Genomic DNA, 12,902 nt, shown 5'->3' with positions numbered 1-12,902 from the left:
GAAGAAAAGGGCTCTTTTTTTCAGATGCTATGCATAGCAACCGAGGAGGAGAAAACGAACCAGGAAGTGATTGCACACTGGTGTAAGTCTGAGGCAGCTTCAGAAAAATTGACCATGGGTTGCTTGCAACACCTACTGACTTATTTATAATCTTTAGCTTATTACTTATGAACTATAGGTCTTGTTTGCTCGATTCTCATAGTGGGAACAGAATGAGCATTTCATGAAATCTAGAACTGTTTTTAGGTTCTTGCAATATCTCAAATTTGGCTGCAAGATGTTCCCTAACTCTAGAATAAAACCAACAGTGGCAATGGTTTGTACCTTCACAGTAAGCTGCCAAAATGAGAGTTAAAACTAGTCATCAGTCTTTGGCAACCAAACACTATATAAAAAGTTTTAAACAACTGTAATAAAAGTTTATAGGATCATCACTTATTCTGATCCAAAAGCACATTAGTTCCACATGAAAAGGAAAAGTCCTCCGAGAAATATTTGACAGAAGTCTGTCTGTAAAGAAACAAATTCATCCTCATGTTACGTTCTAAATGTGTACTGTTTAAACATACTTGTCCTCTTAAAAAACGTCTGTTTGTCTGCACTATGGATTTAAGTGCTTATTGTCAATAGCAGTAGGGGAAGGTCCACTTACTTTCGCTTAGCATCTTCATATTGGAGGCGCAGTCTCACCTTCTCAGCCAATTGATTACTCGTGTTCACAATAAACTAAAGAAGCAAATAGTAAAGTTAAAGGGTGTTGACACATTTTCCCCTTTGTAGATTAAGCATGTTGACATGAGTCAGAGCCAAAGCTCAACATATGCATCCAAAGATTATGAAGTAACACATATGCTATAAATCTTTTCCATAAAATTTTACAAAGCAGTGGTTCAAACACTAGGTCCCCACAAAACATTATTTAATAGCTAAGATGGGATACAAGACTAAAAGAAGCTCACACAGTATTTTAGATTTTACATACATTTCCAGAAACATCAGTTTGGGAACCAGCATCGAGATACTGCTTAGACAATGGGAAACTGGAGTCTTCCAAGGATATATTGCTGGCCCACAAGTCTGAATGTGATCCTCTGTCTGTTACAAAATTAGCTGTCAATCTGGCAAGGTTCTGGAACAAGAAAAAATCAAAGTCATCTTATTATTGCCTCAGTGCTGCCCTGGTGCTTTGAAGGATAAATTTAAGACTGAATTGACATTGTGAGGGGGTATCAGTCCCTTATCAACTGATGGTCTGGTTCACCAATAACACTCTCTAAACCATGGTTAACATTCACTATTAATGAACTGAAGTGTCTGGCAGAAAACTACCTGGTTTATTATGTCACAGAATAGCTAAAAGCACCAGCAAAAGTTGCTGAGCCTTGACAACAGTTTGAAATTTTTGGCGCTCTTCACTCATGGTTCTTTAGCTTTTGGGTGATGATGGCTCCTTAACCATGGTTAAGGAGGAGGTTTGGATTCACACACAACACAAAGCAATAGTTAAGGTTCTCTAAGGTTTATAGACTAACTACAAATCTTGTTGAATGAGCAACATTTTGAATATAGTTAATAAAACACAAATAAGCTATTGAACTGGGTTCACATGTAATGCTAACTCAATGTTTAATAAATCATATATTAATAAACAATGATTAGGATTATGTATAAATCAGGATAATGTGAAAAGGCATAGGCCCAGTTACACATCACATTCAATCAGGGGTCAGCAAACTTTTTCAGCAGGAGGCCAGTCGACTGTCCCTCAGACCTTGTGGGGGGCTGGACTCTATTTTCAAAAAATAATAATAATGAACGAATTCCTATGCCTCACAAATAACCCAGAGATGCATTTTAAATAAAAGCACACATTCTATTCATGTAAAAATACGCTGATTCCTGGACCGTCCGCAGGCCAGATTTAGAAGGCGATTGGGCCAGATCTGGCCCCCGGGCCTTAGTTTGCCTACCCATGCATTAAAACATAGTTACAGAGGTGGGGGTAGGAGAGACAGAAAGTCTAGTGTAAAGAGATTGCCTTGATTTTTAAACAATGATCTTGTACTGATAATTTAAGTTGATGTGTCAGTAGCATACAAGCATTCCTGTTTTTGTAGTTATGGAAACAGAGTCGCTGTAATGGTAGTTTGAGATCTGCCTAGCAGAGGAGTTCACCCAGTCAATTTCATACCATAATGAGATCTTGTTTTTCTTTCTCTCCTGAAGTGATGGCCTTCTTAATAGCTTTCATTTCACTTAAGATAGCTTGTGCCTCATCAAGTTTATATCCACCTTGGGTATCAGCCATTTTCATATCAATTCTTCAAGATGATGTAAAAAATAGAAGAGAAAAACAAGACTAATTAGCTCTAAAGAAGAAGAAGAAAAAGAAGAGGAGGAGGAGGAGGAGTTTGGATTTGATATCCCGCCTTTCACTCCCCTTCAGGAGTCTCAAAGTGGCTAACATTCTCCTTTCCCTTCCTCCCCCACAATAAACACTCTGTAAGGTGAGTGGGGCTGAGAGACTTCAAAGAAGTGTGGCTGGCCCAAGGTCACCCAGCAGCTGCATGTGGAGGAGCGGAGACGTGAACCCGGTTCCCCAGATTATGAGACTACCGCTCTTAACCACTACACCACACTGGCTCCCAAAGACAAGGGACTTTGCTTTATGAATCTTGTTTCAGGGGGTGGGGGTTAAAAAGTGATTTTTTAGCTACTGGTGCTGTACCCTGCTCAAAATCCCCACCAATGGGATTTATTATCTGTCTCCAACTTAATGAAAAATTTGAATTTAAGATTACAAAAAGGGCAGCGGCTGTGTTATTACTGATATTTGTCAAACGCTCTGGAAGCCTTTTGGCTGAAGAATAAGTTAATGTTTATTATTTATTTATTCAACTTTCAACTTATACACAGCCCTATACCCCGAGGTCTCAGGGTGGTTCACAACAAGACCACAACATGTAAAATCAATCCAAAAGCAATAACACATTAACGCCCCCCCCATAAAAGCCACATTCTAAAAAGGGTGTTGGATGTCAATAAGATCAACCAAAGGCCTGGTTAAAAAGGAACATTTTTGCCTGGAGCCTAAAGGTGTGTAATGAAGGCTCCAGGGGAACTTCCCTGAGGAAGTTAACTTACGTCTGTTTTCATAAAGGAAGAAAAGGGGAAGTATCAAATTAAACCATGAACGGCAAACTATAGGATAAATCTTGGTTACAAGCTTGTGGGGAGTCTGGAGAGAGCAAAAATCAGAAGCCCAGGTTCAGACTAAGTAAAATCATTACACTACCCAACTAGATATAAATTAAAAATGGTAGCAGGTGAAGATAATTAACTTACTTCTTCAACGTTTGGAAACCAATTTCCTTATATTGTAGTTCCTGTCTCATGTGGGCAACTTCTCTCTTCAGTTTATTAACCTGTTGAAATGTGAACAGAGCAAAGTATTTTGTTACTTTAACAAATATTTTCCACTACTTTATTCAGAACTTTACTTTAAAACCCCTAAAACATTTCTCGACTTTCACAGAAAATGAGTTTAATTTAATACCAAGTGAGTGCTGCAAACCTTTGGAAAACGTTAAATGAATAGATGGCGTATATGGAACAATCTCTCTACTATCAATTGTTATGGTTTTACCATCTTTTAAGATTGGAAGAAAACAGTTATTAATGTTTTTGTAAATGCAATTATAAATTGAGGAAAACTAAATTGTAGGATTATGGCCATGAAGCAAAGGTCTTTGTTTTGCACTTTGCCTTCCTTTCATTCACTTCTTGTTTTGATTTGGTTCAAATTTGTTTCTATTTTGCTGACTCTTCTCTTGGACACATGTATGTGATATATGTAATCAATAAAAATAAAAATGTTGTTGTTATTTTGTAATGGACACTTTGCATTGGCCTGGTTCATACATCACCAAACCATGGCTTAGCCCTGCACAGTAAGTAGCACAACCACCAGCACATTCTCACTAAGCCATGCTTTGGAGCAGGGGTCCTCAAACTACAGCCCATGGGCTGCATCCGGCCCGCCAGGGTCCTGAATCCGGCCCACCCGGGGTTGTGAGAGGAAGATGCGCAGAATTGCTGGAGGACGGACACCTGGAGGGAAGCCCACTGGCCTCAGCCACAGGTTTGGTTCGCCTTCCGTCGTGCATCCCCCTCCCCTTCCTTCCAAAGGAAGAGCTGCCCCTTCCTGTCTCTCCAGGTCCCTCCCTCTCTCCCTCTCACCCAGCTGGTCTGAAACTTGCTCCGAGGGGCATGTGGCTTGCCCGAGGAAGGCGAGCAGGAGCCACACGGGAGACTCAGGACCTTGTGGTGAGCGGGCTTGGCGGATAGAGACCCAGGACCTTGCTGGTGAGTGGGCTTGGCGGACACAGCTATGGAAGGGGCCACGCAGTTGGCGAAGTGTGCGCAGGATCGCTCGCCAGCCGCATCCTTCTGGGCAACTTTGCTCTCCCAATCGCCACCCCTCCGGTGCATGCTCCTCGTCTCCCACTGCCCTTCAGGTCGGTGCAGGTCAGGGGCCATGGTCGTCCCAAGAAAGTGCACAAGGAGAGGCTACTTTTGTAAAAGGCTGCAGTGAGTCATGGGGATGGGCAACACGCAGGCAGGCTGTGGGGATTGGGAGTAGGGAGAAGCAGGCAGGCTGGCGCATGGGGATTTGGGGCTGGAGAACAGGCGTACAAGCTGGGGTGTGTGGATGGGGGTTAGGGAGACACGCAGCAAGTTGGGTCGTGAGGATGAGGCTAAAGGAGACACAGGTGCAGGCTGGGTCATTGGGTTCTGGGTTAGGGAAGCACATGCATAGGCTGGGTCGTAGGGAAGTGGGTTAGGGAGACGTGTATAGGCTGGGTTGTAGGGATGGGGGCATGGAAGGCCTGCATGTAGACTGAACCATGGGAGTGAGGGAGATCCATGTGTAGGCTGGGTTGTAGGGAAGGGCATTAGTGATATTGACCATATCATTAGCCAAAAGCAGGCCTGTACTTCCCATTGAAATACTTATAAGTTTGTGTTGATTAAAATCGTTCTTAATTTTAAATATTGTATTGTTTTTTCCTGTATTTTGTGCACCACAAATAAAATATGTGCACCACAAATAAAATAAAATATGAAGAAAAATTTGTTCATATTTTTAAAAAACTATAGTCGGGCCCCCAACAGTGTCTGAGGGACAGGGAACTGGTCCCCTGTTTAAAAAGTTTGAGGACCCCTGCTTTGGAGCATAGGAAATTTCAGGTTGTTATATTACAAGGAATTAAAAGCACAATTTTCCCCTCTTACCCTAGATTTTGTGGTAGCAATTTCCGCTTTAAGAATTTCTGGATCATATTTTGAGCTAGATGAGGAACTGGAAACTACTACAATAAAAGGAAACAAACAAACAAAACAAATATTAAAAGCACACCAAAGAAGGAACAGAAAAGTATACGAACAAATCACAATATTTCCCTTGTAAGCATTTGAGTTAATAAAAATAAAAATAAAAATGGCTGTAAACACAAAATTTTGGGTTGGCTATCTAGCAGTTTCCAGAAACAGAAGGGTTAGAGGGACAAAAAGTATTAGAAAATGGAAACAAGGGAATCTGCAGTGATTTCAATTGAAAGCTTGTCTCAAAATGTAACATCAAGATTCGAGAAGTAACAGCTTGCTCTTCCAATCCTAACTTTCCATTTTAAAGGTGTTTTCTGTTTTTAGAATTTCAGCATTTAAAGTAAAACCTTTCCTACTGACAAAAGTCACTGTGACAGATTCTACTAATCAAACTGATTTGTATACATTAATGTCATATAGTATTTATCTGGAACAGCAGTGACACAAGTAGCATTTTTACATATACATGCATGTAGACACTATGTGTGGTAGTTTATGCATATTACCTAATGTTATTTGCGCTTGAATAAGGGAAATAATGCACAACTGATTCTTCTTTTGAAATTTGTCTGCACTATCCAGCACTTTCAAAAGTCACTTTTAAGAACAGAACAGCAGCTCAATTCTTGGCAGTGGGAGCTGCTGCAAGGAAAACCTCCAGGTATTTATGAAGTTCTTTTTTTTTCATGGATAGTTATTGTGGATTGTAGCCCATATCTCCAGACAGTTCCAAATCTTAACCTTCAAAAGGCAAGACGGAAAATTCCAAAATATAGCTCAGCTATGCAAAAAATTTAAAAGGCTACAGGCACCAATGATCGTGAAATGTTTTTAGTGTATAGCTTAAAGTAGATAGGTTTGTTTTCAACAGACTGATCCTATGGTGTAAGGGACAGGAGGTTGTAAGACAGGATTACAGTGGTACCTTGGGTTACGAACTTAATTCATTCCGGAGGTCCGTTCTTAACCTGAGGTACCACTTTAGCTAATGGGGTCTCCCGCTGCCGCCACGCAATTTCTGTTCTCATCCTGGGGCAAAGTTCTTAACCTGAGGTACTACTTCTGGATTAGCGGAGTCTGTAACCCGAAGTGTTTGTAACCCAAGATGTTTGTAACTCGAGGTACCACTGTAGATGCCAAGCTCCATGACATACTAGCAGAACTAGGATAAAGAACAAAAATCTAACCAAGAACTCACAACTAGTCTGAGACCCCAGCTTGTGCTCCCAGACATCATGAAGTTGTTGGTATTCTTGCTGTGCTAGTTCAAGCCTTTGTTGCTTGACCTGGTAGATCTCCTTCTGAGCAGTCAGTGCTTCTTGTGCCAGTACAAGGTAGTCCTTCAGCATGTGCTCCTGCTCCCGCCGCCATTGCACTCGAGGATCCTCTATCTGGGTAGTTTCTTTGAAACAAGTGAACATCTTTATTAAAAAGGGCAGAGATAACTTAAAACAAATAAACACAGGCAAATCTAACCTAGAATGTAAGTTTCCACTATTTCTCATTTCTGACACTGCCAACTTGCCCACTAAAGGCATGTGATTGTTTATATACCACACACCTTCCTTAAAAACAGAGATCTGTAGAAGCTTTTTTATCCCTGTCAGGCGACCAGGACAGTTTCGCATAAATGAAGCACCTCCTTTCAGATTTGTTTCTGTTAACACAGTATTGTTACTCCCATGGAAACTGGTAACAATCTTGAACATACCAGTGGGGAAACTAAACAGCCAAGACAGATATTGTGCACTGTACATAACACATCTTGCATTTGACCAGTTAAGTTTACTGTTTGCTTCTTTCTCTGATCACTCCCTATGCAATTTGTTCTCAAGATTTTTCAAATTACTGATACTAAGCTTTTCAGGGACCTTCTCTCCCATCACTCATATATGAAGTATGTTAGTGATTCCCAAATCTCAATTTAGGATTTACTAAAATGACACAAAGGAAATTTGGATTTCCCTGTTCCTTCAGTACAGATACACAGTGGCGTAGCGTGGGGGGTGCAGGGGGGGCCAGCCGCACCGGGCACAACATCTGGGGGTTAGGGTTAGGGGGCGCAAATCCACGGGTTAGGGGGCACAAATTACTTGCCTTGCCCCGGGTGCTGACAACCCACGCTACGCCACTGCAGATACATAAGGTGGTATTCAACCAAATTTCACTCAGAATAGACCCATTGAAAGTCATGTTCCTAGGTTTTGATGTATCTACCCTTTCAGACCCTGCAAGTGTCCCTATTTTCCAGGTACAGTCCTGAATTTACAGAAGCTTTTTCGGTTTCTAATTTGATCCTGGAATGTTCCGCTTTTTCTTAGGAAATCCCTATTTTCATCAGAGAAATGTTCGAGGATATGGAGTTATGAGACCCCCCAAGCCAAGGAGGTAAGTAAATTACAACCTTTAGAAGACATCTGAAGGCAGTTCTGTACAGGGAAGTTTGCTAATGTTTAATGTTTAATTGTGTTTTTATATATGTTGGAAGTCGCCAAGAGTGGCTGGTGCGACCTAGTCAGCTGGGCAGGGTATAAATAATAAATTTGTTGCTGTTGTTGAACAGGACATCCCTATTTTCATTGGAGAAATGTTGGTGGGTATGCCCTGTGTAAAATTTAGCTGAATACCACCCAGCATATGCCAACTCTTTTTAGGCCTACTCATGCTTTTACTTGGCAGGAAACAGACAAAGGCAGGGAAACAAGAACAACCTTTACATAATGCAGCCAAGACCGTGGTAAGTAATTGAATTGGCTTGTAATGTTAGTTATCCCCCATGTAAGATTCACAGAAGCTCCTGGGTGTCATGTAAGCAAAGTGCCCCATGCCACCAATATATGAGAGACTGCAAATAATTTGAATTTGTGTTACTGATCAAGTGTTGAGAAAAATAAAAGTCTTGTGTTTCGCTCAGTTCTGCTGCAGGTTTTTGTTTGGAAACCAGGAACAGGCGTTTCAGTTCTTCAGCCAGCGTTAAACGCTTCAGGCTGTCTGAACTAATCATTCTTGAGTGAGGATGCCTAGTTACCACATAATGAATAATTAATATGGAGGGGCTGCAGGATACCAAAGGAATCTAATCTGCATAATTTAGGCGTTCCTTTAAATATTTAGTAAAAACTGTTATGGCAACGCAGCCATTAAAGGGATCCAAGCAAACCAGAAGGTTTTCTTTAGTGCTTAATGATCTATGATAAAGAAAGTCACCTGCCACTGACACAAGCCAAAACATTTAATTTTATCAGCATCTGGAGGCTGCTGGTATGATGGCTATAAGCAGGCACAACTCATTTTGATTGGAATACACTGTGTACATGCCAGCAGGTTAATGCTATTAAACACAGAGATGCAAAGGTGTGAACAACACTTCAACAAATGGGCCCAATCCCCATTTTCCCGCTTTACACACTTAAACTTGAGTTTGTAACTTCTAATCTAGTCCTTTTCAAGGACCTCTTACTTGACTTCTTCCAGAGCTTCTCAACCTTATTTGGTAAATAATCAAGTATAAATTTGTGGCAGTCTGTACCCCAGGATTGTCTCACATTTCTAACATTAATGGTTTTGCTATGGACAAGTTTGGGGAAGGGGATGGGGACGAGGAAAGAGAACACTGAAGAGAAAGACAGAAGCAAAGAATCCCTGGCTGACTTGTCTCAATTTCTGAATGAGGAACCAAGTACCATATTTTTTGCTCCGTAAGGCGCACCTGACCATAAGGCGCACCTACTTTTTTTGGGGAGGATTCACTGACGGGCTGTCCTTCTCCCTCCTCGGGGAAAAGCCCCCAAGAGCCACACACACACTCTGCACGGCTCTTGGGGGTTTTGTGGGAGGTGGGGGAAGTGAGAGAGTCTCGCTCTGTCCCTTCCCCCACCTCCAGCAAAAGCCAGGAATAGCCGCGCGAAGCCTCTATAGGGCAGCGGGATGAAGGCTCCCTGTTGCCCTGTGGAGGCTTTGCGCCGCTAAGGCAGAGGCTAAAACATCTAGAGGGAGTGCTGTGCATCGCTCTCTCTAGCGGTTCTGGCTTCTGGGGTAGCCCGTGAAGCCTCTGCAGGGCAGCAGGGAGCCTTCATCCTGCTGCCCTGCGGAGGCTTCGCGGGCTACCCCAGAGCTGCTCAGGAGCTTGTCGGGGCTGGGGGGGAGCCCGGGTCCCCCCCTCCCAGCCCCAAAGAGCAGCTCAGGAAGCAGGGGACAGGCTGTGCGCAGCCTTCTCACTGCTCCCGGAGCTTGTGGGGCTGGCGGGGGAAGCCCTGGTCCCCCCCCCAGCCCCAGGGACCACACATTCGCCCCATAAGACGCACAGACATTTCCCCTTAGATTTTAAGAGGAAAAAAGTGTGTCTTATGGAGGGAAAAATACGGTAGTTCTTACTGACAAGCTCAGCATCCAATCTCAACCTATGTCAGAACAAGAAAAAGCAGTGGTGAATGTTACGACTTCTCAAAACAGGAAGCATTTGGCAGACAAATGAACAGATAACATTAATGACAAAACCATAAACAGAATGCAAATACTACAAACTTTTCCTTCCTTATAATATTTACCAACTTATTAATTAAATCTAAGACTCTAATATATCAGTGTTAGTGTTGTTTTTGGTGTGTATGTGCCGTGAGGCTCCCATAACAAAATGGTTGCCACAGTGAGGCATGTACTTATGGAATCACAGAACTTAGAGTTGGAAGGAACCGTGAGGGTCATCAGAACTCTTTTGTCCAATGTGGGACTCAAACTCATGACCCTGAGATTAAGAGTCTCATGGTCTACTGGCTGGTCCTAAATGATGGAAAACATACTATGGATTTTTCTCCACAAACATTGATGCTGTCGTTGTCCAAGGAGCATTTGCAAGGTGGCTGCTCCACTTCCTCTCCCACACAAGCGCTTACCATCCATAAATACATCTCTCTCACACACATGCACCCAAAGCAAAGGAATGCCTTTCTCAGCAGAAATCTATTTTTCCGTGGCACATTTGCGAGTGCAAACACGTGGCGTAATAAGTGGAACACACATATGGAAAAAGCCCCGTCCTGGGACAAAGCAAGTGCTCACAAACAGCGAATGGACCTATTCTGCTGCCCCTCATTTCCTGCAGACCCAGAAAGACAGAAATATTTCTTTATTGGGTTGCGGGGAAGGAACTAACAAAGGGATTTCTCTAACAGGGTGATTGTGGTGCCTCTTCCTTTCTCCCACCTCAGACAACCAGGAAAGCTTCCTTGATAGGGGAAGGAAGGAGTAATGGGATTGGGATAATCTATTGTTCCTATCTTTTCCCTATCCCCGTTTCCTTGATGGGGTGGGTGAGGAAGGAGCAACTGGATAGCTCCAATGGGAAAATTTTGTTCCTTGTTTTCCTGCACCTCTGACAAGCTTTCTTTATTTTTTTGGGGGGGGGGGAGTTGCGGAGGAAAAAGCCGTAAGATTCCACCATTCACTGTCAACTTTTCTAAGTGTACTAAGAAAAGACTGAGGCAAAGAGAAAACTGGGCAACAAAATATAGGATAAAAACTAATTTAAAAATAAGCAAGTGTAAAAAAAATAACTGCAAACTCAGCAAGTGTAAACTCAAAATGAACTCAAATACTCAGGCTGATAACTACCTGCTAAAATAACAAATGAAAATGTCACAGTGTAATTATTGTAGTTTGGTGAGGGGAAGAGTAAAAAAAAAAAAAAAGCCTCTTCCCAGAGACCACTGATTTTATATTGCCTGAAAGAAAAATAAAATGCTCCTAACTGAAGAGACAATCCCTGTAACGGAAACAGTCACGGTAAAGACCGCAGAAGCAGCCAAAAAACCAAATAGGAGTAGGTGGGGTGGGTGTGGGTGTGGCAGCTCTCAGCCTGAAACCACTAAATGTTAACCCCAAAACTTCAAAGAAGTGGATGGAGGATACAGCTAGCCCATACCACACCAGGCAATAAGCAGAAAAGACATGTCAGGCAGCCCAATGTTTACTCGTTGCTGTGGGTGCTGCAGAGGATAAAGGAGGAAGGAGGAGTTTCCTTTCATGGGAGACAGTCATTCTCCAAAGCTCTCTCTTAGCCAGAGGAAGCCACTGAGCCTTCCTTTCTTTTGAAAGAGGGGGTGGGGGAGCCACCCCTCATAAAGAGCAGTGGAGGAGGAGGAGGAGCAGCAGCAAAAAAGAAGAGCTGTCAGTTCCATCCGAAAAAAACAACGGCTTATAGTATTCCTTAAACTTCAAAAAACAAATAAATTATCATCTTCGGCAAGTACTCAGGCACTGGCTTTTATTCAGTCCAGCAGCTATAGAAGGATGGCCCACTGGGGCACTCACAAGCCTTTTAAACCAAAATGCCAAATATGTGAGGTATTTAAGAAAGCTCAGATTATTTTGAGTCTGAAGAACAACCCAGTTGCTTGTGTCAGAGACAAATGCCAAGAGATAGTAATTTTTGCTTCTTCCCATATCCTCAAAATGAAGCCCTGGGAAAAATACTTCGTGAGAATGTTCATTAATAATGTAGTCAGGAGGTGAATATTCTAGGTTCTTAGTTCCATTTTATTATCTTTGCTTTAGATAGCACCATATAAACCACAATTTTCTGCCAGTGAAAGGTCTGTCTAACAGAATGAAAGGAATCTGTGCCAGAAAAACATTTTTAAAACCAGGCTTCTTATTTATAATATGCATGTATTATGTTCACTTAACTAAATTTAAAACTTAAAAAAATTTCAATGTATCACTAATAAAATTTCAATTTATCACTTCCATAACATGACATAAAGTAGATCTTAGCAGCAAAACGGATTACAGATACATTTTGGGGTGGGGCAACACTAACTTTTTTTTCTTTCAATTGAAATCTGATTCTGGTTTTCCAACTGTTTAATTTTTCTGTCTAAGCCTTACAGATTTATATTTAACTAGCAGCAGCTAGCATTTTCACAGTGGTTTTGACTGTAATCGTATGGCCATTTAACTGAGACTTAACTTCTACTGAACTCAGTGGGACTTGTTTTGAGTAGACAGCTAAAGAACTGAGCTTTCTACCAGCCTAAAGTGCTTCAAACACCATATACTACAGATACAGAACTGAGGTTAAACAAAAAGTAACTTTTCTAAGGCCACCTTTTCACAGCTGAAACAAGACTTGAACCAGGGATTTATGGTTCATAGTTAAGAATCTAAGCCACACTACTGCAGCAGGTATCTAACTGCACAATGACAAGGCACCTGTTGAGATGTACTCCAGAATGAAACAGAGCATTTTTTCAACCCCTAGACAGGTGCAATATGAGTTTTCATGTTGGCCCATTTATGTAAAGGATGGCAGTCCAATCAGCTGAAACAGTCAAAAGCTGTTATATGGAGACCATCAAAGGAAACTGAAAGTAGTGGGATAGTTAATCAATAAAGCATCTGATGCTGCAGAAGCCACTCAGGAGGGTGTGCACCAACTTTTCACAAGGACCAGTGGGGAGAACTGGGATGTTACAAATAATAAACCAAAACATGGATCTTTATTCATCAGACAAGGA

At 41.9% G+C, this 12,902-nt stretch overlaps 1 protein-coding gene across 1 annotated transcript in view; it reads right to left on the bottom strand.

The window, feature by feature from the left end:
- WWC1 (WW and C2 domain containing 1) overlaps window positions 1-12,902 on the bottom strand; it is an 83,043-nt gene that overhangs the window by 30,189 nt on the left and 39,952 nt on the right. The window contains exons 3-8 of the mRNA XM_081899119.1: window positions 6,587-6,790; window positions 5,296-5,372; window positions 3,346-3,425; window positions 2,192-2,321; window positions 983-1,129; window positions 653-726 (exon numbers count right to left, since the gene is read on the bottom strand). Of these exons, the coding sequence (XP_081755245.1) occupies window positions 653-726; window positions 983-1,129; window positions 2,192-2,321; window positions 3,346-3,425; window positions 5,296-5,372; window positions 6,587-6,790 (712 nt within the window). The remainder of the gene's footprint in view (window positions 1-652; window positions 727-982; window positions 1,130-2,191; window positions 2,322-3,345; window positions 3,426-5,295; window positions 5,373-6,586; window positions 6,791-12,902) is intronic.

Source organism: Podarcis melisellensis, assembly GCF_964234715.1.
Source record: "Podarcis melisellensis genome assembly, chromosome: 2".
Lineage (NCBI taxonomy): Eukaryota > Metazoa > Chordata > Lepidosauria > Squamata > Lacertidae > Podarcis > Podarcis melisellensis.
The sequence above is the reverse complement of the archived record's forward strand: the minus strand, read 5'-3'. Positions and strand labels throughout refer to the sequence as shown.